At 47.2% G+C, this 25524-nt stretch overlaps 1 protein-coding gene across 5 annotated transcripts in view; it reads left to right on the top strand.

The window, feature by feature from the left end:
• The window catches only part of LOC107322608 (S-adenosyl-L-methionine-dependent tRNA 4-demethylwyosine synthase TYW1-like), a 43898-nt gene that overhangs the window by 7589 nt on the left and 10785 nt on the right, over positions 1-25524 (top strand). For 3 of the 5 annotated variants that reach the window (XM_015880804.3, XM_015880803.3, XM_015880802.3), the window contains exons 8-13: positions 3803-3929; positions 6274-6326; positions 8392-8510; positions 12257-12366; positions 15346-15523; positions 17797-17932. In XM_015880804.3, coding sequence (XP_015736290.3) covers positions 3803-3929; positions 6274-6326; positions 8392-8510; positions 12257-12366; positions 15346-15523; positions 17797-17932 — 723 coding nt within the window. Of the gene's footprint in view, positions 1-3802; positions 3930-6273; positions 6327-8391; positions 8511-12256; positions 12367-15345; positions 15524-17796; positions 17933-18320; positions 18472-23336; positions 23382-25524 lie in introns of those variants that run through there. The other 2 variants (XM_085521796.1, XM_085521795.1) reach the window with 2 other exon arrangements.

The raw sequence follows: 25524 nt of genomic DNA, 5'->3' as shown, positions 1-25524 counted from the left end.
TTAGTCCTGAACTGGAAGGAAGAGAAAGAAATGGAACGGAGGATGCTTGTGAAATCTTGTTTCCTAGGTTTTAGTTTTGATTCTTGTAGCGTGGGAGAAAGGAGTAAAAACGTGAATATATGTCCCAGTTTTCAAATATAAACTACTCACTTTTGGGGGGAGACGGGCGCGTTTCTTTCAGTTTTGATTCTTGTTTGCTTTGAAAATCAGTCGTTTTTATGGTGTGTCCAATGAAGCTTCCCAACTCCAACAAATATCGACAGAACCGTAAAGCAGCGTGTGAAATGGAGACTTGGTTTAACTACAGCTTGTAAAAAGCCTTCCCTACAGCACAGCCGTGATATTACAGCACTGTGAAGCAATCCCCACATCCCTTCTGCAGCCCTGCAGATGTGTGTGCACCCTGGGAAGTGTTCTTGAAGATTCTGATGCTGAGCATACAAGAAAATGGGCATCGATGGGCTCTGAGCTGCAGGGCTGTTGGAGCAGCATTCTGAGCAGTGCCTGCTGCTCAGACCTCCTGGCATTATAGAATAAGGCAGATACAGATGAAAACTCCTCTCTGGTTCTTCACTGAAGATTCGTGGAAGTTTCTGTTCTCAGGTTTTTGTTCTGTAGGTATCAGCCCTTCTGTGGGGTTTGGCTGTTGTTGGGACACTGCCCAAAAATCCATACCATGATTTTGATCGCACCTCCTCCTTTTTCAATCCAGGGCAGAGGAATGAACTGCTGAGCTCCCTGCTCCTCAGCTGTCATGTTCTGCTTTCCTCCTGTCTGCTTTTTTGCTTCAGTTCAGCCTCGCATGCCTAACTGGGCACTGGTGTATGCAGTGGGTATGTAACCTGTGATTATATACACACCAGCAGCTATTCTTAATAAGGTTTCCTTGCTGTTAGGGTGCTCGCTGGTTCACTGATTACTCAGTCTGAGTTCCTAATACTCATTTCTGTGCTCTCCTAGGAATGCTCAGGGCAGTTTTTAGTGATGACTGACAGCAGCTAGATATCATTAATCCACGGGCTGAACAAACTGCAGTTCAGCTCGTTGGTTAGGACAGTCAGCACTTTGAACCTGGAGCAGCAGTCCTGCTCTGTCCCTGTTCTGAGCTTTAGTGCAAGCTGATGCCCTGTGCTGGTGTTTCCACTCAGGTTTGTGTCTCATGGGAAGGCTGCTCTGCCAGGAAAACTGTAGTGTCCCAATGGCTGGGACTGTGCAAGGGGAGATCTGTCCGTGCTCTAACTGCTCCCTTGTCACCAGAGCTCTGCTTGCTTGGGATTTTAGCTCTTCATTCACGGAACTCATGAACTTTAATACTTCATTTAACCATTCCCCTGAGCAAGTTGTACTACTGCTGCCAGGCTGTCTCTTCCCGATAACCTTGCCAACATTTTTCCCTTAGCTTCAGCTCCTTTTCTCTTGTCTGCGGCCTCTGATGTATTACTGCTTTCTTAATGTGTGCACCTTTCACTCGTTAGGAGGTGGAGGCGGCCCTGATGGATGATGCACTAAGTCAGGACAAGGCTGGGGTTGCCTTGTGTTTGCCCAGGGGGAGGTGAAGTAGGAAACAAGCTCAGCCAAAATTGAGCTGTATTCTGTCTGTTTTCCTTCCTGGAGTAAAAGCTTTTCAGGGAATGTGTTGTTTTCAGCTCTGGCACATGAATACAGCAATGAGGCTAAAAACACTAACATAGTTTAGCCCAGGGAAGGCTGCTTTTGCATGGAGTTGATGCAATTTGCCTTTCTTCCTGCTCGCAATCGTAGTTGGGAAAGCATTTGATGAAATGGGAATGCAGGGAGAGCTCAGACACCTCTTGTGTAGGGCAGGGCAGGTCCTGCTGGGCTCACGGGGCTGCAGGAGCTGTGCTGTGCTGCGAGTATCCCAGAAGCTGGGATTGATTCCTGCTTCTTCCTGACTGTGGGCGCTGTGTGAGTGCAGGGTGGGTGTGATTGCAGTCTCCTGGCAGGGAGGTATTTCAAGGACACGAGGAGCTGGCTCTTGTCACCGCTCGCTTGATTTGTTAGGGAAAGATTGTAACTTGCTTTAGATTTACTACAGGGCTTTCTGCTAAATCACCGCAGCTGGAGAAGTTTGCTCTGTGCAGGTTTAACTTCATTCTCTGCGTTCAATCCCTAAATAATAGATATGAAAGGTTTATTAAGCAAATAAGTAAAACTCAGTGGGGTGTGAATGCCCAAAGCCCGTCGCCTGCCAGGCAGAGCAAGTCAGGTACTGCGGATCAGAGGGAAACAGATGATTGTTTTGTTTACAGCCTTCTGCATCAGGATGAGAGGGGAAAAACATTTATTAACAGCATCTCTGAGGGGAAGATGATTATTGAAATAAATGCCTCTGCCTTGCCAGCAAGGCAATTCTATTTATTTGTTATTTCATGTTTAGGTGCTTTTCCCTGCTGTTGCAGCAGCGCGACAGGCAGGTAGAAATGCAAAACCCTTTAATTCAGGACTTTCCCTGAAGGCTGCCTGGGATCCAATATCTTATTTGTAGTGAAGTGAATCTCTGCATTTTTAATATTATGATGTGCTACATAATGCATATTGAGTTCTTCTGGGGGAATTAACCTGGCATGAGATTGGGGAGTAGATATGCCAGGATGAATCTGTTCAGAAATCCTGCCCTGTGTTTCTCTTTGGATGGCTAATGAATCTGTGCTGACATAGTGCCCTTCCTTTGTATATGGATGGCTGTGCCTAGCTCTGGATTAAATGATGTGGGAGAAGCTCTTTGTTTAAGAATTAATAGCTGAGGATTTTATCTCCTTCCTTCCTTATGCACGAGGCTTTTCTAGCAATGTTAATATTTTACCAGTGAAGCATCCTCGGGTTGTTGAGTCTGGAGGAAAGGAGACCGAGAGAGACCTCATTGCTCTCTATAGCTGCCTGAAAGGAGGCTGCAAAGTCATCTATTGGGGCTACAAGTGAGGTTGGGAGGAGGCAGCCTGGAGCTGCAGCTGGAAGGTTTACATTGGGCATTAGGAAGAGTTTCCTTATGGACAGGGTGGGGAGTCCCCATCCCTGGAGGTGTTCAGGGTGGTGCTGGGTGATGCAGGTTAGTGATGGGGCTGGGATGCTTTCTCTGTGCAAAGAACACAGCTGGGGTAGCGAAGAGCACTGCTTTCATTAGTGATGCTAATAATGGGTAAACTCAAACTGGAAGCAACACGAACTTCTTCATGACTTCATGGCACAAAAAGGACTTTTATGTTGAATTTATTGCGTGGAAACAGAATGTCCTCTGTTGGTCTGTGTTGTTTATCCGTAACTTCTCTAATACTTCAAAAAAGCCATAAAGAACTGACAGATTACAAGTAGCATGAAATATCAAAGTAATTATTTCCACTTTCATGCTTCTTTGTGCAGACATAAAGCAATAAATACCCATAGAGTCTCAGAAGTGACACTTACATAGTGGCAGATTCACGCTTTTCTTAACGCGCTTGTTTGTTTCTCCTTTAACTTATGCTAATAGTTGGTACTTCAGTATTTGTGTTGTTTTCTTTCTTTTAAGTAAATTCCAGGAGCTTAAGCATGTTTATAAAGGTGCAGCTGTTGGAAGCCGGATGTGTGGGATGCAGCAGCTCATTGTCTGGAGCTGCATGAAGGAAACAGCCTTTTCTTGCAGGGTCTTTGGTGATCACCAAATTTTGGTGGTGTTCTTGGTGTGATTTGTAGAGAGCACAGCTCCCAGGGCTGTCTAAATCGCTGTAGTGATGTCTGTCTTCCTTCATCTGTCCCAGAAATAAAACAAGCTTGAATCTAAGTGCAATTCCCTGTCTTCAAACAGAGAGAACGTGAACTGGAGGATGGAGATGCTGGAACAAGTTTGCTTGGAGAGACATCTGGGAGGAAGGAGGCTGGTGAAAGGAGAGAAATGATAACTGCAGCCTTGAGGGATGCACTCACAAAACAAGGTGAGGTTCTGTGAGCCTGGGTGTGCTGGACCAGGCTTGATGGCAGACTTCGAATGGAGCAAGCGAGTCTGCTGCTGTTGGAGAAAGCTGCTGATGGAACTGCCAGTCCTGCCCCTGGTTAGAGCCTACAGAACAGCTTGGGCTAGGGCTGTCTGCTTCGTTGTTCCAGGGGAGGAATCTAAAGCTCTGCAATGCGTCTCAGCATGATACACGCTAACGAGTTGAGTAAAGCTGGGAGAAGGACAATGGAGGGCGATGTGAGCTCCCCTGTGCTGCAGCTGGGGGGATCACAATGTGTGCTCTGCAGGATCTCAGTTGTTCTTTAGCCCAAGCGTTTGTATGTGACTTGTGTTGTTCTGCCCATCAAGTGTCTGGCACATTTGTTCATTTTTTATTTTCATTAACTGTAAAGTAAAGAACTGTTCTTTAAATCTGCAGGCTGAATGACAGGAGCCAACAAGAGAGAAAGAAAAGAATCTGCCTTTCTTCTCTTTTCATGTCATAGCTGTTTTCTTGCAGATAAAACACACCAGGACAGTGTTATGAGGCTGTAAGGAAATAAAACCTGCTCCTCCCCTCAGCACCGTCCCCTTGAAAATAACAAGTGCAACAGTCAGATCACCTAATTTATGTAGCAGCTGGTTGCATTGGGTATAGGTGCAGTGTCTCTTCAGCATTATCCCTAAGGGCATAATTAGCCCAAGAGAAAGCAACAACAGTGGTGGTGATACACAAGAAAGCTGTTCTTTTGAACTGTGGTTGTGTAACAGGAGTTTGCCTTTGAGCAGCATCTCTTCAGCCCCCCATCGCACTCTTATTTTTAATCACCTTCGGACAAATTTAGCCTGCAGCCCATAGGTAAACCAAATATTGCTTAAACAATAGTTTTGTTTTAGCTGGAATCCAAAGCCAGCGCTAAATATAACCTGAAGTATTGGATTGTGTAGCTGGAGGCCCTTGTGGCTGGCTGCTTGCAAATACCTTCATAAAGGTCCTCTGTAACAGCTGCTGCTGCTTTGAAAGTCAGAGCCAGTCCTGTGCTGTGAGAAGATGCCGATTTCTTTCCCATCACTGTTCAGTCTTGCATAAAATACAAATACAGCACGAGCCACTTAATACCCGCAGTAACAAGTATAGCTGGAGCGAGGCTGGCAGCGTGCTCCTGCTGCTTCATCTGTTTAGGTAAATGTCATGAAATGAACTGAAAATAGAAGCAAACCTTTCATGCAAGTGTTTCCTGTGGTGATTAGTAGGCGCAGCCTAACTGATGTTCTCATTTGCTTTCTGCAGTGCCTTGTAGATTCAGGAAACAATCCTTGCCGGGCTGATATTCTTCTTAATCTGCTCATACTCGGTGGCTCCTTGCTTCTTTCTTTTCGAAATACAGCTGTACTTGTAGTTTTGTGGTAGGCAATAACACAACAGGATTGGATTAATGTTACCCAAAGGCTGACCCCACTGGTATTGAAGAAATCATTCTGCTTCCCCAAGCTGCAGTTGGGTTGTTGTCTTTACTGCTTAAATTTAGCACCAGGGTGTCCATAATGTCTCTGTTTTACTCGTATCCAAAGGCAAGTGCTGTTAGGAGACAGCTTGTATCTGTACTAGTTTGGACTACTTCAGTAACCACTTCTGTCCTGCTTTGACTCACTGTTTGATACAGAGATAAGCTTTGATCTGTGTGTTTTTTCAGCATGTTTTGAAAATCAGGAGCTGACTTCAGAAGAACTTTGAGGACTGGGCTTTTCAAGTGCTTATTGACCTTGCTTGAGATTGCCTTTCAAAGTAGTTGGTGGCTCTTGCTGCCTGTTCTTACTGATATTCTTTTTTCCTCATTGCCTCGGCTTGGCTGGCTGTGCTGAGCTCCGCATCCTGGCATTGGAAGCGAGATCTGCTGCAGAGACATTGCCCAGAGATTGGTGCTGCTGGGGGTGTTTGCTTTGCAGGCTCTGTGCTGAGATGTTGGCACGCAGTGCTGGTAGTCAGTGTCACTTACATGGAGCTCAGAAACTCCAGGTGGCACCAGCAGCTCACAGCTGGGTCAGGGATTGGTAGCGCTGGTGCAGTCCCTGAAATGAGCCAGAGACTTCAATTGCTGGCCACAGGAAGATTTCAGCATCAGTTTGCAAAATATACATTATCCTTTTGTGAATACCCATGGTCAGAGTAAAGGTAATGCCCCAAACCAGCAAAGTTAAGCCTGCTACATTTTCTTGTGTTTCCTCCCAGCAGGGAGGAGCAGTACTGAGAATAGAGATGCTTAATTTTGCAAAGCATTTAGTTTGTTTCGTGACTCAGTTATTGCAGATTAAAACTGATGGTTTGATTCACCTCTTGTTTTCAGGCTATAAGCTGATAGGAAGCCACTCCGGAGTGAAGCTCTGTCGGTGGACAAAGGTATGCTCTTACAGTTTCTGATTATAAATTGAAGGCTAGAGACTTATTCGGGTATACAGCTTCCAAGTGGAATAACCTTTAAAAATGTGCGGTTACCTGCAAGAAAATGCTTCCCTTCCCAAGCTCTAGTTCTGTGTGCCAGGCTATTACAGCCCCACTGCCAGCAGTCAGAGTGTGAGCAGAGAGCTGGAAAGATCACTGTCTGATCTCTGCTGCCTGCTGAAATCCCTCCTGCTTACTGAAATGCAGGGCAGGACTGGAACACCATGGATTGAAGTGGGGAGGTTGTATCAGAGGTGTGAGGTCTTGAGAGACAAAGGTAGCAGAGCTCAGATGGCACGTGGGCACTCAGACCTGTTGTTCTGTGGCTGATGCACCTGGTTGGCAACAAGCAGTGCTCCTCTGCTGTTCTTCCCCTTGGAAGGTTCATATAGCAAGCTTAGCAAAGCGGCTGAAGTTTGCTCTGTGTTTCTTGCTTTGGCCTCTGCACGTCCCTGAGAAACAGTTCACAGCTCGCATGCTGAAAGCTACTCTGTACGGATGTGCATTTGAGGAGCAGCATTGATTCTAACATGCTAAGGCTGTCATTCGCAGGGTGATCAGCATCTCATCAGAGAGCCAGCAGCTCCTGTGCAGTGGCAGCGATCAGTTCCCAGTCTCACTCTCTTTTGCTACGTGATTAACTTTGTTTATTTTTGAGCAGAGCTGTGTGGATGGCAATCACCGAAGTGGGTGGCTGCAGGGAGGCTTTATTTAATGCTCGCTATCAATGAACTGTCTCATCAAAGGCTCCTTGTGAACAGCTTAGCAAGCCCACCGCTGTATTGCCAGGAACATCTGAGGCGTGCTGATCCCAGCGATGCTTCTGCTGTTCGCTCTGACAAATATTTCTCTCTTCTGTTGTTCTTGGTGCCAGGGAAGGCCATGAAGTGTTTAAAGGAAAACTTGTCAGGTTTTGTCAGCGCTGGGGCTGAGAGAAAACCAGAGAACCTATTTTTATTAAAGAACTGAAATTTAATGCGGTACTGTAAAGCCATTTCACAAAATAAATAGCAGCTCTGTGTGCTTAGATAGGCCCTTACTATTTTTAGCTTAAGCAGGAGTTGAACATACAGAACTCTAATAAATTGAGCTGAAATGGGTTACAGGCAGCGGCGTTGACTCAGATTCACACCTATGTGTGAGCGCCGTCCGGAGCACTGGACCAGATTTGTATCAGTGAGAAACAAACCAGGGTTGGAAGGAGGAGTGGTAGGGAAAGCTCCATAGTGATGCCTCAGTTTGAGATCACCTCAGTTCTCCCCCCACGGCTCACTGCAGGCTGGTTCTGCATCGCTTGGACCCTTCAGGTAGAGGAAGATAGATTAAAAGTTACACGGTCATATTTCACATTTTCTCTGGAGAGCGGTGAAGAACCTTTCTCATTTATTATTATTAAACTGAGATAATGGAAGACAGTTCATGCTCCCTGCATGCTGAGCAGGAAAGGAGTGTGGTGGGAAGGTGTCTGCAGCTCTGGGAAGGAAGCTCAGCGGCCAGTGTGAGTTGGGGTTTGGAGGGGCAGGGTATCTTTTAATGTCATGCTAGAATAAGTACTCTGCACAAAAAAACCTGGAAGAATTGAGTGTTTCATAGTGCAGCTGTTAAATTGACCCCTGTTACTCTTTATTGGGCTTTTACAGTAATTCTTACAGCCTAAGTGGCTTCACTTGCTTCCTTTGTTGGCTAATTCAGTTATAAGCACCCTGCTACGGTTTGCTGTTAAAAGTGAGAAAGTATTGATTACGCTTAAGTTTCCTCTAGGGCAGTTAATCTTGACACCATAATACCTTGTTTCTGTCCGGCTGTATGTAAGCAGTCAGATGTTTGCTGCTCTTGCTGTGTATTTCTTAGGCTGGAGTGCATTTGCCATTTCTCTGAGCTGCCCCACAGCTGCAGCCAGGCTTGCAGCACCCATCACAGGTGACTTTACACACCAGTGTGAATGTAAATGTGCCCAGGGAGCAGATTTGAAGCACTTAGTTTTAACTTCCTTGTATTTGTGTGTCTCTTTCTCTCCTGCCAGTCGATGCTCCGAGGCAGAGGCGGCTGCTACAAGCACACGTTCTATGGAATCGAGAGCCATCGCTGCATGGAGGCCACACCGAGCCTGGCCTGTGCCAACAAATGTGTGTTCTGCTGGAGGTAAAGTGCTGATGGAGCTCTACTTCGGGAGAGGTCACCTGGTTACATACTGTATTACTGCTGTGTCTGTGGTCTTTTGTGCCATAGCAATGAAAAGGGCAGCGCAGCGCCCGAGCAGCAGGGCTGGCAGTGTCTGTGGTGCTAAACCTGCTCTGGACAGCCCTGTGTGGGCCAGCTGGGCTCTGAGCCACTCCATCACTGTCAGGGAGCTGTGCTCCCCTTTGCTTTGTGTCTCTGCACTCCTCTGTCCAAGTGCTGTGAGACTCCTGGACTGGGGCTGGGACTTAATCATGGAATGGATTGGGTTGGAGGGAGGCTTCTGCTGGACTGGGGAATACGAAGGGGTCACTGAGGCTCAGCAGAAGTAGAAGTGCTGACGTGGACGTGTGCTGAGTGGGAGGACACAGGTTATTCTTTCAGCTCTTGTCTCTTACCTTGCTAGCTATTTCAAATCAGGGGGGCTGCACATCCTCTGCTCTTTATGTCTGCTTTAGGGGGCTGGCTGCCAGTAACAGCTGTTCCACCCCTAAGCCTCAGTGTCCAGTGTGCCACTATTTTCATGCCAAAACAGCTGAAGCCTTCTGAGCATTTTCCCATCTTTTCAATCTTCGAGCTCTAATAATGCAAATATTTCATGAGAATGTTAAAGCGACAGCATCCATGCAGAAATACAGCTGTAATTCTGAATGCACTTTGAAGCTGTCTCCAGTGTTAGTATTAAGTATAAGCATCAGGCGGTAGTTATCCTGTTAAGTTTGCATTTGGGACTCTATTCCAGAATGTTAATTGGTTCTCTTGATGGGCTTTCATCCTGTGCTGGCTTGAAAGGACACAGCAAATGGCATGTTTAATGTGCAAGAGTTGCCACTTCTCTTCAGAGTGTGTAATAACAATTTGATGACTGAAGAAAAACGTACTGCCTGTTCATTTTTTCCATCTATCAGCCTGCAATGGTGCATTGAATTCTGCAGCTCTGGCTGTGCTGATGGGGGAAGATTGCCATGCGTGTTATTGTCCCTTTGTCCATACACAGAAGGTACACCATAAACAGCAAATAGAGAGCAGTAACATCACCGAAACGAAGCGCTCTGCTCCTGGTATTGTAGTGCAGGCCATTTAACACTGCTCCTCTTCAAAATGACCCAACTCTGCTGGCTTTTCTTTCTTCCTTTAGCATCAGGCTGTGTCTGGAGAATGGGGCTGAATTAGAGTAGCCAGGTGTGAACTGGGATAAATCACTGTGTCATACCTTCCACACAACTCCGACCCATCGTTCTGGAGGTGCCATTCCTCACCTTTAAGAGGAATCCTGGAAGCAGTAGCTTTATTTCAAACCCACCGCTCCCTGCAGGCTCTTCATCCCATGAGGCTGAATGCTGCGTTCCAGGCACCACTGGCTGAGCTGTATGAACACAGACCTTATTAGCAGTCACCATCTGTGCTGCTGGGGACATGGGAAGTGATAGTTTGGATCTGCTGCTGGCAAAATGTTTTAATAGAGGCTTTATGCTTTGGCCTCGTTGTGCAGCTCATTGCGCTGAGCAGCAGATCAGAGCAGTGTGGGTTTTTTTTGTTTATTTCCCAATCATTCCTTTGTGGGTTGAACTGCTGAGGCTGTTGCAGTAAGAAGAAAGAGGGGGGGGTGTTAAAAAAATAATAATAATTAAAAAATGGGCTTTAATTACTGCACCATCCCTAACTCATAGCTCTCCCTGTAAAAATAGTCTGCTGCTGTCCCTTATTGCTCCCAGTTGCTCTCGCTGTTTGTAGTGCCTCTTTAGCTTAATTGTCTAAATGGAAATGTGCGGGTGACCAAATCTCTTAATCAATTAGGGCGAGTGTGGGACTGAGGCTGCCTGACGCTGCTGGTGATTGTGTTGCAATCCAAAGTGATTTGATTACGTCCTCTGGCCGAGCGTCTGAAACACAATCCATTATTGTGGAGAGATGGAACAGCTAATAAATCCTATTCATTTAAACCTCGTTTCTTTTGGACCCGAGGAAGAGGCAAACCAGACAGAATGAAATATTCCATAAAGAATTTGGTTTGTATTCCTGTAACCTGGAAGCATCTGCCATGGAGGATTCCCACTGCTGGGCAGTGAGGAGCTTTGATGCCATCGTTACACAGAAGGGTCATGATGGGGTGGAAAAGGATCCTGGTACCAATTTCTGGGACTGACATCTGTGCGTCTCATGCAGCTGTTATTAATGTTAATGGTGGATGCAGTAGTGGGGGACTGACCCTGTGACAGCACTTTCAGATGAGCATCATTTACCTGTCCTTTCTAACATCATCTCACCTCATTTTTCCCTTTGCCATTGGGAGGTGCCAACAATTTTCTTGGCATAACAGAGAAACGTTAAACTTTGTCCTTGTGCATCGGCTGGACTGTTTCCTTGCCCATCTGCTTGCTCCCCGTGTCATTACATGGAGGTCTTTCTTGCTGGCCCCTTTGTGCATCCTGTGGTTGTATGGCTCGACCTTTGAGTGTGACCCTGTGATTTTGTTCTTCTCAGATGGAGGACTGCAAGGTTGCAGCAGTGCTGTGATCCTGCCAGATTGGTTTCTTGTTACACTTCGTATCTTTGCTTTTTATTGCCACAGTTTGCACTTCTGCCTTAATAGGATTTCAAAAGCTGCCAGTTCCCCAGCATTCATTGCCCTTAAGCCTTTCTCTTTCCTCTGGGACCTCACCTGCTGGCTCTGGGGCTCACTGCAGCCTGTGGTCATCGACTCTTGGTTTTGTTCTGCTTTCTCCCTCCCATCCCTTCCTAGGGATCTCATGCCCTTTGCTTTCACGGTTTTCCAGCAGCAGCATATTCTAATAAAGGAAGGGCTTTCTGCTGTGTGTGTGAGAGAGAGAAGTTATTTTAGGCTGGGAAGGGATGCCCTATTACCTGCCCAAGACCCAAGTAGCTGGTGAGGTGCACAACTCAGGAGGTAAGGACAGGCAATGGCTGTGCTGTGGCCTTTGTAGTGATCCTGTCAGCCACCACACAGTGCTTTGTTTCCTAGGGAAGGAGAAGCTGCTGTTTGCCATCGAGCTGCTTTGCAGGCACGACTTGGTGTGTTTTGTGAACAGTTGGAATGTGTTAGAAAAGCAAGGACTGCTTGGCACTGGTAATTAATAGTTGTCCAGCATGCATTAAGAGCCTATTGATTTTCTGCCAGCTTGCCCTGTTAAATATATAGGGTACAAGCTATGTACTTAAACATGTAAGTGGTTTATAAATGCCTTTTTATAGTTGGTATTCAGAATATTTTCCATGTTGGCAGCAAATAAAAAATTAGAGAGGAAGGCTGCTTTTAGCTTGAAGGGTCTTTGGGATGGTAATGTAGTGTGAGAGCTGCATTTGAGTCTTTGCTTGCCCAGTGGATAAAGAGATGCTTGCAAAGGTTGGTTTTGTTGATGCTGGGTGTACAATCTGCCTTAGCGCAGCCCAAATGTGGAACTGCAGGTTTTAATCACTTGGGGAAATCAGCGTCAGTCTCACTTGTCTGCATTTGAGTGTCAGTACCTGGTTAGCGGCAGATCTCAGAAATGATGGGAGCTCCTGCTAAGTAAAGCCGGGAGCCCAACCACATCCACCAGACACAGCTCTGAATGCTGCAGCCCCTCTTGAGCAGCCTGCCCTCATCTAGAATGTTAACCAATTTTGTTAGGCATTGCCAGAGTCCACAGGGTGACAGAGATGGGTCTGTGCGAACTGCAGTGAGTCACCCTGGTCTCTTTTTCCTCCAGACATCACACAAACCCCGTGGGCACGGAGTGGAGGTGGAAAATGGACCAACCTGAAATGATCTTGAGGGAAGCTCTTGAGAATCATCGGAACATGATCAAGGAGTTCAAAGGTAACTTCCCGTCAGTGATGCTTTTTGAAGGTGCAGAAGCATCTCTAGGGCTTAGATCAGAGCATCCTGGTCACCTGCAGGACAGAAAGAGGCATAAGATCTGTAATTTCAGAAGGTAGGAAACCTTGAGCTTTTTGTTGCAGTTGTTTGCTGATCTGCAGATTACCCTATTTTGCTTCCATTATCAAATCCTCGTGTGTTCACTTATTCCTTTTTCAGCTGTATGTACAGAAATGTTTGCTTTCTTCTATTCTTTTCTCCCCACGCAGTGAGCTCGGTCACTCTGCCAAGGTCAGCCCTGTGCTCACTGTGCTGGCCAGCTTGGCAGGACAGGTCTAGAACTCTGCTCCTCCTAATTGACAGCAGAGGCTGCGTGAGCAGCAGGAGTGAAATGAAGCATCCATTAAAAGTGCAGGAGGAGCCTCAGCCTTGGCTGTCGTTTTGGGAACCCGTTTGTTTATGTTGGCTGTGTGCAGAGAGAACCCAATGGCTTAAAAATGTGACAGGCGAGAAAACTTGTGTCAGCGGAGCAGCATTGCTCTGCTTCATTCATTGCACTTATGCAGTAGGCGGAAAAATAACTGGAGCTGGGGCCTCACGAGCTGAGCTGCTCACAGGGGCTGGTTTGCATCATTTTGCAGTTTCAGATCCCTGGGAGCTCCCATTCTGAGCTGCAGGGAGGGCAGCCAGGAGACCCAGCCTTGCTGCTGTGTGCGTGCGGTGCTGGGCTGCTCCTGGTAGCCAGGCTCTTAAAGGAGCTGAAAGTGTTTTGGCAGGTTGAAGGGGTTATGCTCAATGGGGTCAGGTCTGGTTGGTGGCTGATAACAAGCGAGGCGATTCCAGTGTTGATTCAGGAGCCTGGTTGCACATCTCAGTGAATGGATGGTGAGACTGAATGCACACTCAGCAGCACTGCAGGCATTCCTAATTTAGAGGGGTGGGAAGCACACTGAGCAGCAGGGCTCTGCTTCAACAGAACCCTGGGATACCCGATTTTTGGTTGTTCCAGTTTGGATGCAATAACAATTGGCAGCAATCTGTACGTCAGGCTTGCTTTTTATACCAAGTGCTCCTGTCACATCAGGTTGTTTGCTCACACTTCCCTGTGCAGCCCATTGCAGGGAACCTGCCCTTAGCAGGGATATCTCCAGGGATCCCTTTTGACCCCTATGGTTCTGCGGTTCTGATTCTCCCCTTACTGTGCTTCCCAAAAAGGGTTGGCGAGGAGGAAAGATTCCATAGTGATTTGGCAGAAGCTGTCTCTGAAGTAAAGTATTAAGAGCTCAGCAAAGACAGTCCCGTTCCTTCTTCTGGAACTTGTTTTCCATTAAACCAATTGCCAAACGTTCTCTGAAACGTGCATGTGCTTCCTAGCAGCATTACCCAGGGCCAGGAGTTGTGAGAGTGCAACCAGAGTGCAGTCAGTGTCCTGCAGGAACCTCGCTGTGTGCTTCTGGAAACGTTCTGTTCCCTCCTCTTTTCATGTTTGCCGTGGTTTGTACAGGTGTTGGAAACCATAAGTGTTAGTTAATGTCACGTAATGCTCCTGAAGAAGGACTGTTGGAGAGACATCTTCCTGACAGGGAGCGGAGGTGGGGAGGTGTGAAGCAGTTTGTTTGATGGATACGTTTTGTAGGTAGGGACTTTGAGGCTCTGCGCCCTTGTGAAGGGCACACACGGAATGGAAACATAACTCAGAAATAAGTGTAGATGTCTGACAGCACAGCCCTGGTTTGGCTGGGGGGGGAAAAATGAACAAAGAGAAACAAAGACGTGACCTGGACGAGGAAATCCTGCGGGCTTACAGGAGGTCTGTTGTGAGCAATCCCCACTGGGGTCTTAAAGTTAGATCTGGGGATGCCTGTGCTTGCTGCTGCACTCGAGTCCCTTGCATCACAGGTAGCTGCAGAGTGACATCCGCATCCAGCAGCCTGTGCAGGGGCTGTGCTGGGCCATGCTTTTATGCTTTCCTTTCCTGTTCCACGTGTGCTGGTAGGATAACAGCTGGAGGCAGCAATACCCACTAATCCCGTTTGCTTTGCTCCTGTCTAGCTTGAGATTTATGTGGGCAAATGATTGCATATAAAACCCTTGCCCTCATCTGCAGAGTGTTTGCTGTATGTGCCGCTGTGATGTAAACTGATTTGAGAAATTTCCTCTCCAACTTTGTGATGCTGGAATTTTTCTTCTGAAGCTGGCACTGTAATGACTGTAGTCCTATTGCCAGATGCTGAGACAGAGAAGTTAATTCCCCAAACAGCCCACAGTAGCTCTAGAAAAACAAAAGTCAGTCCTTTCATCTCCGTGTGTGGCTGAGATGCTCCTTTCTTTCCCAATAAGTTCCCAATAAAGCTCTCATTTACTGCTGTCAGGTTGCTGCAGTGCAGCCATTTGTCCTGTCCCTATTCAGGACGAAGCCCGGCTGGTTTAAATGCACTGAGCTTCACTCTGATCACCGACCAGCTTTTCTGTGTGAGGCTGAAGCAATATCCACCAACACCTCTTTTTTATCTAGGCTTTGCAGCATAGCATGTAATTTTCTGTGCTGTTTGAGCTCCAGCATCTAGGCAACGGGAGGTGAGCTGAGGACCTGCTTTCAAACTTCACTCTTTGCTTTTTAAAGCAGACCAACCCCCAACCCAAAACCTCAGATATTGTTCGAGTCCATCAAGGCATGCCGAGGAAATGGGATGTGACACATCTGGAACAAAAGCTTGCTTATAGTCGGGTGCCTTCATACGGGCTCCTGAGCACAGAGCTGGGTATGGATGGAGCAGCCTTCCCTCTCCCCTGCCTGCTCATGGGTGGAATAATTGCAGTTCACATCTGCTAAACCTGCAGATGGCATTTTCATGTGGATGCTGCAGTTGGGTTCCTTGTTTTAATCTTTGCTCTGAAGTTTCTCTGGCTGTTCACCTGTGGTTGTTCTTTGGGGCATGTCCTTTGGGTGTATTTCATGCCCGTTCTCTCTCTTTGCAGGAGTGACAGGAGTGAGGGCAGAGCGCTTGGAGGAGGCGATGACAGCGAAGCACTGCGCTCTGTCCCTGGTGGGAGAGCCCATCATGTACCCCGACATCAACCGCTTCCTGCGGCTCCTGCACCAGCGAGGCATCTCCAGCTTCCTGGTAACCAACGCACAGTTCCCAGAGGAAATCAGGTGAGAGCTGGACAAAAGAGGTCCCCACTACAGCATGTCAGTGCTGAGCCGTGCTGTAATGCCATTTTGTCATTCATCACTCAGCTTGGTGTGAGTACTGACAGCAAAAAGGGCTCACCCAGCAGCTGCTGGATTTCCACCTGCATCTCCCTCTCTCTCTGTCTGGGCTCTTGATCCAGGATATGGTTATAACAGCAGGGACAAAGCACAGCGCACATCACCCTCCAGAAGAGGCAGCAGAGGGACTTGTGCTAAACTTTCACAACACCTCAACGTACTCCCAGAGTTTTCCTTTTGCAAACACGATGAGCTGCTGGTTCTGTTGGCTTTTTAGCTACCGGGCTGCTTTTAACCAACCAAAGCAAGGAAATGCAGTGAATGCCTTTGCACTGCAAGATGTCCCTGCAGTTTGCTGAGCTGCTCTGTATGAGGGCTGTTTGCAGCTCAGCCTATTTCAGCTCGCTGCCTTCCCATGCGAGCACTCGGAGAGCTTCCTTTTCCTTTCCCTCTTGTGGTCTGAATATGGCAGCGAGGGGGGGAAGGGCATACAATTTTTGAGTGAGTAATTATACACTACAAAGGCATTCCAAATGATTGAATAATTGTGTAATCAAGTTACTTTAAGTCGTGTATTATGTGCCTGATCGACAGAAATTGCTCCCTCCTAAAAATAGCCTTTCAGAAGGAGAGCATACTATATTTTGAAGCTGTATCTCGTAGGATCTGCTGATTGTTGTTAAAAAGAAACCAAAAAAGCAATAGAAAGCAAGTCTTGCTGCCATTGAAAATTGCAACTGATCTTTGGCTAATCAAAGCAAATGACTTACCTAAGCTGAAGTGCGCACCAAGTTTGGCTTCCTGTTGTCAGCAAAGGGGAGATGTAGTGTACAAGTTGGTCCTGAAATAGGCGGTGTGAGCTCAGAGCATGCCTGGGGGATTCAGTGGGCTCAGGAGGTCCCATGGGGCTCCAAGGTGGTGCTCCCTGGGCCTTCCTCCTCTCATCTTCCTCCTCTCACATACAGGCTGCAGCTTCGTCAGATAAAGCAGAACATTTTATTGTGTGCAAGCTCATTGAACAGCTACCTGGCTCTTGTCCTCTTCCTTGTTTCTGATTATTGGCTGTGAACAAGAACGCTTACGTAGATGTGTTTGCATTTATAAGCGTCATTAATAATAACGAGCAGGTGCTCATTACTGCTCATAAAAATAAGTACTTGCTTACTGTGTGCTTGTTCTCATTTTCTTGTATCATTAACTACCCCGTGTCCTGTCTCCTGCTTGTAAAACCACCCCGTGGCTGCTGTCTGAAACGTCCCATTTGTTCTGAGCTGTGCTCTGTCTAAATACACACTGAGGAGGTATGTTTAGATGGGTTGTTTGAGTATTCACGTTTAGTGGTTGGTTTGGTGGCTGCCAGCAGCTGTGTTCAGTCTCCTCCTGGTCAGTTCTTGCCATCTCACCTCTGGGGACAGCGAGAGACTTGGTGTATTTTTGGGTGCCATTGTTTGACAGCTGAACAATAGCTGCTAATTTCTTATCTTCTAAAGAACCAAATCAGCTTGGGACTGTAGCCTCCTCATTAGCAGCCTTCACAAAAAGCACTTACCAAATTGTTGTCCTAAACCTGCTGTGAAGCGGAGTCACGGGGCACAATCTGGAGGCTGTCATCTCCTCTCCCTCTGGATGATGAGGAATGAATGTGTTACACTGCTGCCTTTATCAGCTCTGTTTGGCAGAGGAGATTTCTTTAGTTTGTCCCTTTTTTCGCCCTTTGTTATCCCTTTGCTAACAGACCTCGGTATTGCTTGTTCTCCTTTCTACCCTTGGGTTTGGGGGTGGGTTGGGTTTGACCCACATTCTTTGCACAACAGAGAAGGTTCCATCTGTGCTGGACTCACAGATGCTGCTTTCACCAGCACTGTGACTGGACACTGTTGATATGAAATAAGAGTCCTGGGAGCAGAAGGAGAGCACTGTGGGGACGCTGGGATTTGTTTTATGTTTTTAAGCACCTTTGATTTTTTTCCGTCAAAAAACTTATTTAGCAGATGAGGCCAACTGCAGATCGAGTCAGTTCATTGTGTGCAGCACTGGAACTGGGATGAATTAAGGTTCTCTTTCTGCTGGATGAGTTCATTTTTCCATGGGCCAGGAGAACAAGATGGCTTGGAATGGGCTGAGCCTCAACATTTCTGACCCCAGGGGCTAAAATGAAGTTAAAAAAATCAGTAATGTCAGAAAAGAATCATCTCCTTTTCTTATCTCTTATCAAGGAACTTGGAGCCTGTCACTCAGCTGTACGTCAGCGTGGATGCCAGCACCAAGGAGAGCCTGAAGAGAATCGATAGACCCCTCTTCAAAGATTTCTGGCAGAGGTTCCTGGACAGCTTAAAGGCCTTGTCTGAAAAGGTACCTGGTTATGAATGTTTTCTTTTTCTCCTCTTTTTGCATGTTACCTTCTCAGCCAAAAGTGGGATGGCTAAAGGGAGACTGCAGAGTGGGCCCTGGATGTGCTGGACATGTTAGCTATCTTATGTACAAGACATGTAAGAGTTCAGCAAGCTCCTTTGTGTCTGTCCAAGAGCCAGCTGGTGCCCTGAAGGCATGGGCTCCCATCTGCTGCTGTTGGCTCACAATTCAGTCCACCATGTTACAGGTTTAAATTGTAAGTAGTGAACCACTCATGGGCCCAACATCACATGAAGTGGAAGAAGTGCTTCATGAACGTGCCTTCCCTCTCCTGGTTGCTGATAATGCGCTCTGATGGAACAAGCACTTCTCTTTACTGTTTTGGCAGAAGTTTGTGCTCCCTGCTGAGATGAGCTGACAAGAGAGACTGCTTCAGCTGAATTACATTTTCTACCTTCTGAGCTGACTGTGTTGGGCCATTTTCTGCCAAATTATGTTAGGAGAACCTGAGGACTCGATGCAACTGAGTGATGTTTCTGCAAAGGCACGTAGGTTTATCAGTGTGTTTGTAGGTACTGGCTGATCTTGCTGAACCAAAGCTTAGGCCAAATTCTTAGCTGACTGAAATTGGGTATAAACCTTTCATTAAGGTTCATCAGTGGAGGAGGCTGTGGAAAAAGCAGAGGGGCTGAAATACCAAGAGCACAAATGCTGATGACTTTTGGGAAGCTGATTTTGCACGTTGCTTCTCTCCCACCTCTCTTGACCCTTAGTAGAGATGGTTCATTCCTCGCTGTGTGTTGGCAGAGATTTCTTAGGGAAGAACTGAAGGTGAACGTATTGGCAAGTCAGTCCAAACAGCTAAAAATACTCTGGTCAAGGTGAAGAGGAGGTAAAAATCAGCTCAGCTACCAGGTGTGTTTTCTCCTAAAAGCAACTGCACTTGGAAGGGTCCTTGAAGCACTGATAACAGAAGAGCCAATTATTAGTTGCTCCAGTGGACAGTATGCTGTTCTGCCAGCCCCAGCTCAGCTGCACATGTTGCATCATTAAACAGAGGCAGCTGCAAGAAGCTGCTGTGTGTAAGTTTGTCCTTCAGTGTTGCTTGTGGCACACAGGAATCATCTCGAGCTGCTTTGAGGCAGAAGCAGTTGTCTTCCTCTGAAGTGTGCTGCTCTGTGTTGGTGTGTGCTGCTGAGCACTGTTCTGCAGGGCTGTGATGGCTGAAGGGTGCTGAGAGCTCATGTGTCGGCTGCTGTTCCCAAGAACAAATTATTTTTGCCTTTCTCACTGAGATGGTCTTTTGTTGGCTTTTTTTTGTGCTGAGAAGTGTTTCCCAAGAGAGGGATCTGTTAAGCAGCAGGTAGGCTCCCGGAAGGCTCTGTTTGTTTCTCATAGTGCATCTTCTGCCCTCCAGATGTAATAGAGAGGAAAAAGAAGGATGCTCTGTGCAATTTAGAGCGCACCCTTTGCAGATGCTGTGTTAGAGAGTCTCAGAGTTGTCTTCTGGCAGCTTTGAGTTCATCAGAACAATCCGAGGTGCCGTGGTGTGATGGACGAGCCATTGGAGGAGGCACCAGGGATGTGAATACTTATCAGCCTCCAGATCAGAGAGGTGTATTTTGGCGTTGAAAGGCATTTCTTCCAGCATTTGTTTCTTCCTAACGCTGTATCCAAATGAGGAATTAAATGCTCATTGAGAGCCAGGGTTCAGATGCTCAGGAGGGAGGAACTATATTTCACATACCCTGGAGTTTTATCGAGCTGATGGTTCCCCCCCCCCCCCGCCCCCCGAAGAAGCCATTAACCAAATGTACTGCCTTAGGATGGAAATAAGGAGCTGACGTTGTGAGCTCTGATAAATGGACCATAAGGCTGCTGCTTTGCTTTCTCGACTTTGTGCTCTGTTTCCCTTGGCGTTGTTAGAGCAGGTTGAGAAGGCGTGGAAGTGGTGGTATGTGTTGCTTATCAATCACAGGTGTTATCCCAAGCAGCAGAGCTGGTGACTGAGACAAATGCCCTGCTGCTGGTACACCAAATGGAGAGGCAGTGACCCTGGGTTGCAGAAGCACCTATAGATTTCTACACGAGCACGCTAAAAACAACAGGAGAAAAGATGGTGTTGGGCATACCAGCAGAACATGCCCTGTTTGTGCAGCAGAGTAATGCTGAGCCATGCTTTTAGCTCCCATCTGGTGGAGCAATATGGTAACTCCTGAAGGAAAACGTGGATGTTGGTGCTGGGGTCTGCTCCTGTCGGCACGTGGCTGAGCACTCTCCCAACCTTGGTGTGGTTTCACCTCCTCTGTCGGTGTCTTCTTGACTTAATCATGATGAATCCTGTCCTGTCTGCTCGGTACGGTGTACCTCAAGTACTTGCTGTGCTGCCAGACACCAAGTGGGCACTGCTGAGCTGCTTTAACTTTCAGGGGACAGGTGCCAATGTTCTCTAAACAGATCAGAGCCGTGCACAAAGCAAATGGGGGGGGGAGCCCTTTAGGTTAATAGATGTTATGGCACTGCAGGATGTGATGACGAAGCAGAACCTTATCCTTCCTGTCCTTCCTGAAGGGTCACAGTAGAACAAAAGAAATGGCTTATTGGCACTTTCTGGAGGTCAGGTACAGCCTTGTCTTTATACATCATTTGCTGTTCTTGCCTTAGATCTTGGATAAAACAATGCCGTCACTTTTTTCTACTTCAGGAGAATTAAGATTTCATGGCAAAACAGGGTCATGAGCGAGGTGTAGAAAAGCTCTTTCTTGCCCTATTAAAAAAGGACCAACAAAAGATGGTTTGGTAGCTCTTCTCCTTGCAGATCACACACCTGGCAGCACATTGCCCTTCCGTAGGCTGTGGTGCCTGTGGCTGTAATGATGGCTTTATGAGAGGAGCACATTTGACTTGAATGGAGTTTATTTGTGGTTGGGTGTATAGTGGGAAGGGGAACTGGTTTGTAGAGCCCAGTCTGGTGTGAGAGCTGGGTGACTTTTTAAAGGAGAATTGAAATGCAAAATGTGCAGCAGATGTTGGAATCAGTAATCAATTTTACCAGGGTAAATTTAGAAGAATTTGACTCTTCTGCACAGTAAATGCTCTCCACCAGCTGTGTGCTTGTTTTAATGGTTCTGCTAATGAGACTTCTGGTGTCAGCCTTTTGAAATGAGTGTTACGAAGGTACAATGTTAATATTAAGTTACGGTGTCTGAAATACATCATCTCCTTTCAGCTTAGCTTGGAGCAAGCAGCAGTCTAAATGAGGCTTCAGCAAGATTCTTGGCATCATATGGAGTGCAATCCTTCTTCTGCTGTCTGCTCCAGTATCTCTTAGTTTGCTTGCAGGCAGGAAAAGGGGAAAACGTTCATAAAACACTCCATCATCAAAACAACATGATTTTCCAAGTTGCTCTACCATGACTTCTGAAGCGAGGATGAGTCTGGTTGAGGAAGCAAGGTGCCTCAAGGCAAGAGCAGAGTCTGTGCTGACCCACTGCTGCAGGACCCTGTGGTGGAGTCACAGAATCACTAAGGTTGGGAAAGACCTCCAGGGTGATCTGGTCCATCTGTTGACCCACCCCCACCATGTCCACTGACCACATCCCCAGTGCTTTGTCTCTACAGTTCCTGAACACCTCCATGGGCAGTGACCCCATTATTTCCCTGTGCAATCTGTCCTTTCTCCCCATCATCCCCTCCTGGCTTGGCTGCTCCTTCCTTACCAGGGAGAGCAAGAGTTTCAGAGGGGCTGCAGCTCGCCTGTTCTGCTGCCAACCCTCTCATTTAGATGCATTCACAATTCCTACCCTGAATTAAACATGATCTGTCTTTTGTCTTGAGACTCTTCCTAGAGGCTGCAGGAGAGCTGGACACTTGGTTTGTAAAGGATTTTGTTGGAGGTGATGCTCTGTTCTGCAGGGCTTGGCACATCTCACTTCTTCATCCTCTGCTTGTGGCAATCTCCACTTGGGTTTTGCTGACGACTCAACAGGGTCTGTTCTAACGCTGTTTGATTTCAAGTAACGGTGCACTGTGTTTTTTCTTTCCCTGGGTATAAATCTTACGTAGCTCCTTGAAACTGCTCTAGGTACCATAAAAAGCAATAATTAACTGCAGCAATGTTGTCACCTGTGATTTACAAGAGGAAGTGCATTAACAGTGAGTCTGTGGAAGATGGATAAGGGGCAGTCACGGTTCTCATTTACTCCGAAACATTCTCAGGTCTCATAAAAAAAGCTGTTGCTGTACGTGGCTTTATTTGTAGAGGTTTTAAACTAAAACTGAGGAATTACTACCCAGGTACGAAGCAATAAAGTAGATTAAAAGCAATAGATGACGAGGGAAGAATAATATGGAGAGCATGACTTAGGATGCTCGTTCAGGAAGGTAAGAGGGCAGTGTGTATTGCTGATGGGAGCTTTTAGAGCCTTTATTTTCAGGGCTGTAGAACAGTAAGAAATACGTGGTGACTGTTAGATACAGCATTTCATTTCACAGCCGTTCCCGTGCAGCTGTTGTGTTGGGGGAGCTTGGGTGAGGAGATGCAGGGCAGCAGTGCTGGGCCCAGGTGGGTGCTGCTGTGGAGTTCTCCTTTTTTGAGCAGCAAAGTTGAATTGTGAGCTTTGCTCTGGTTTTGCAGCAGAGAAGCTCATGCACGAATTATCCCATGGCAAAATGCACCTTTTTTAGCAATGAAGACAAAGCCTCGACTTGCTTTAATCTGCTGTATTAATAGCAAATGCTCAACAATGTACATCTTGGTGGATACCTACGCAGCACAGACTATTCAACTCTTTTGCTTTAATGATGGTATTAGCCTGAAGAAAGGAAGCTGAAAACTTCTGTGCTCTGAGCTGAGTTAATCTCGGAAGGAAAAGAAAAAGATCCCTCTGCTGTGCAAATCTGCCTGGCAGAACGCTCACAGGTACCTGCAATGTGACTTGAGGACGATGCCTCCTGTTGCAGCACTCAGGGCTGGGTGCAGTGATGGATGAGCTGAGCAAAGGGGTGAGCCCTTTATTTAAGGGGAGGGTCCCGGTTGCCAAAAAACTAATAGATTAATCTGCCATCCCTGCAAGGGCACTGAGTCTCTTCCTGCTGATACTCTCCCAGAGCGTGGTGGGGCTGGCAGAGGCAGGATGTGTCTCATAGACTCTCTGAACCTGTAGTGTCTCCAGGCTGAGCTGGAAGGCTTTGGAGAGCTGTGAAATCTGGGGCGTGCTGCCATTTCAGCCTTCCCCTTTGCTGCGCTTCGGATCTTTCATCCTTGCTGGGTTTTATGCATAAAGATGCGCGTTGCTGAATATGGTGAAGGGATGTTTGGCTGCAGGGATTTTTTTTTTTCCTGATCACATCCCTGCGACAAGTGATTTCCAAGTGTGAAAATTGCTTTGATATCTTTATTCAGGACATACTTGCCTGGCGAGGCGTTGCATAACCTGAGCACGGGAGGCAAAGCGAGTGGCTGGGGGACGGATGGTCCCACTGCAGGGTGGCACGTGCCGTCAGCTGTTGGGCTGTTTGTTTTGAATGTAGAGTCTGGAGTCTATTGCTAAGAGTTCATCTGTACTGAAGGGAGGTATGTGAGTGTGTTCTGGCTGTAAACTGGGGATTCTAAACCAAAGTTGGGGTTTTGTATCAATTTCCAAACAGAAAGGGAGTGTTAAGCATCTCCTGTCGAATCAACTGCACTGCACAGCGTGGTGATGCCAGCAGTGCTGCTGAGGGGGCACTCAATCCCATCGTCCCAAGATGAACCCCTTGGCCCTACTGCTTGTCACCGGGATCCTGGGGCACAGAGCTCTAATAGATTCCTGCAGGGACCCAGCAATGATCCCAGGCTTCTCAGAGGGCTGCAGCCTCAGCTCCTCCAGCCTTAAGCAGTAAATGCCCCATGCCCTGCTTGCAGTGGCCTTGCTGTGCTCTGTGTAGAGATGGAGGAGATCCCACGCAGCAGAGCCCAGCAGCTCAGTGCCTTGCCTTACACAGGGACTGCAGCTTCATTAAGTTCCTAACTGCAAAAATGATAATCCTTTAATAGCCTGTTACTTGAGCGTTCCCTTTCTCAGATCGGCTCTTTGTAGAGCGCGCTCTTCAGCCGCAATCTCCACCAGGAGAAGGCTGAAAATTGCTGATGGATGCTCCCAATTTGCACAGCTGGATTAGCATAATGGCTCAGAGCAGCAGGATGCTGCTGTGATGCGCTCCCTGTTTTTATTGTATTATCTTCTGCAAGTTATTCTGACTTCCCCAGCCCTGACTGGCTTTGCTTTGGCACACCTGGCTGCTCTTTTCCCTGCGCTCCTGGTTCTTCATTAAGGTCTGAACTGCTGGTTATCTGCCTTCCCCTCGGCTGCAGCCTGCAGGGAGGTCAGTAGGGCTCCTGCTGTATTGAGGCTGCTCAGGCACAGTGTGTGCTTCCCACTGTCACCCCAGACCCTTTTATTGAGCAGCCTGTGTCTGACCAAAGGGAGCATTCTCTGAAGCACAAAATTGTTCCCTGGGAATGAGGTGCCTTTGGTCCTCCCCCAAAAGAGACTTTGGAAGAACCTGTTGTTACACTGTCCTGGCAGTGGTGCAATTTGCTGCCCTTCAGCTTGTGCCCATCATCCATTTCCCAGAGGAGATGGGGAAGGGTCTGTAGGATCATGGTCCCGAGTTGCTGGATCTCAAGGAGTGGTTGGACACTGCTCTCCGACACAGGGTTTGTGCTATGGGTGGTGGTGTTGGCACCACAGCCCTAAAGTGCAGGATTGACTGATAAGAACCAAGTGCATTTGTTTCCTTTTTAACAGCCGTGTTTGTTAATCTTCGAGCTGATTTCATGCATGCTTGAGTAGAAAAGCCTTGCGGTTATTTATTTCTAAAATGCATTGCTTCTGTTCAGTTTTGACAGGGAATGTGAGCAGCTCCTGAGCCACAGGCAGCGCCCCAGGGGGGTCACCTATGGGCTGTGGATGCTGTTGGCACATTCCCCTGCCTGCAGGGACAGGGGTGACGCTGTTATTAATCTGCTGGAGCTACCCTTAAGTATATGGATAATATTCTTTCTGCTTAATTCCAGCACTTGAGACCAGTTTCTGCCTGGGCCTGTCTCCAGCATCCCATTACCTGTGTGTTGTCTTTACATTCACCCAGTAATGAACACCAGCTGTACCAAAATCAAGCAGATTTGTAACACTTTCCCCCACTTCCTACAAAAGATTTCCTGTGTTTCTTTGCTCCCTGTCATTAGGAGGAGGAAGGGTCCTGTTGTCCTGTTTTTTCTCCCACCAGTGGTGCAGTAGGAGTCACACTCACTCCTCTTCTACTTTAGCAGGAGGGATTTTCCCTAGTTGCTCCTTGTCAAGTTTCTCTTTCCATACCCAACTCAGACATCCAGAAATCTGCTGTTAGCCCCAAATAGAATCATTAAGGTTGGAAAAGTCCTCTGAGATCCCCAAGTCCAACCCCAGCCCACCATACCCATAACCACGTCCCTCAGTGCCACATCTCCAAGGCTTTGGATCACCTCCATGGATGGTGACCCCACCACTCCCTGTTCAGCTGTGCCAATGCAGCACCACTTTATAAATTATTCCTAATATCCAACCTGG

Source organism: Coturnix japonica, chromosome 22, assembly GCF_054131305.1.
Source record: "Coturnix japonica strain WE chromosome 22, WE-NBRP24, whole genome shotgun sequence".
Classification (NCBI taxonomy): Eukaryota; Metazoa; Chordata; class Aves; order Galliformes; family Phasianidae; genus Coturnix; species Coturnix japonica.
Note: the sequence above shows the minus strand (reverse complement) of the source record. Positions and strands in the feature narration are given on the sequence as shown.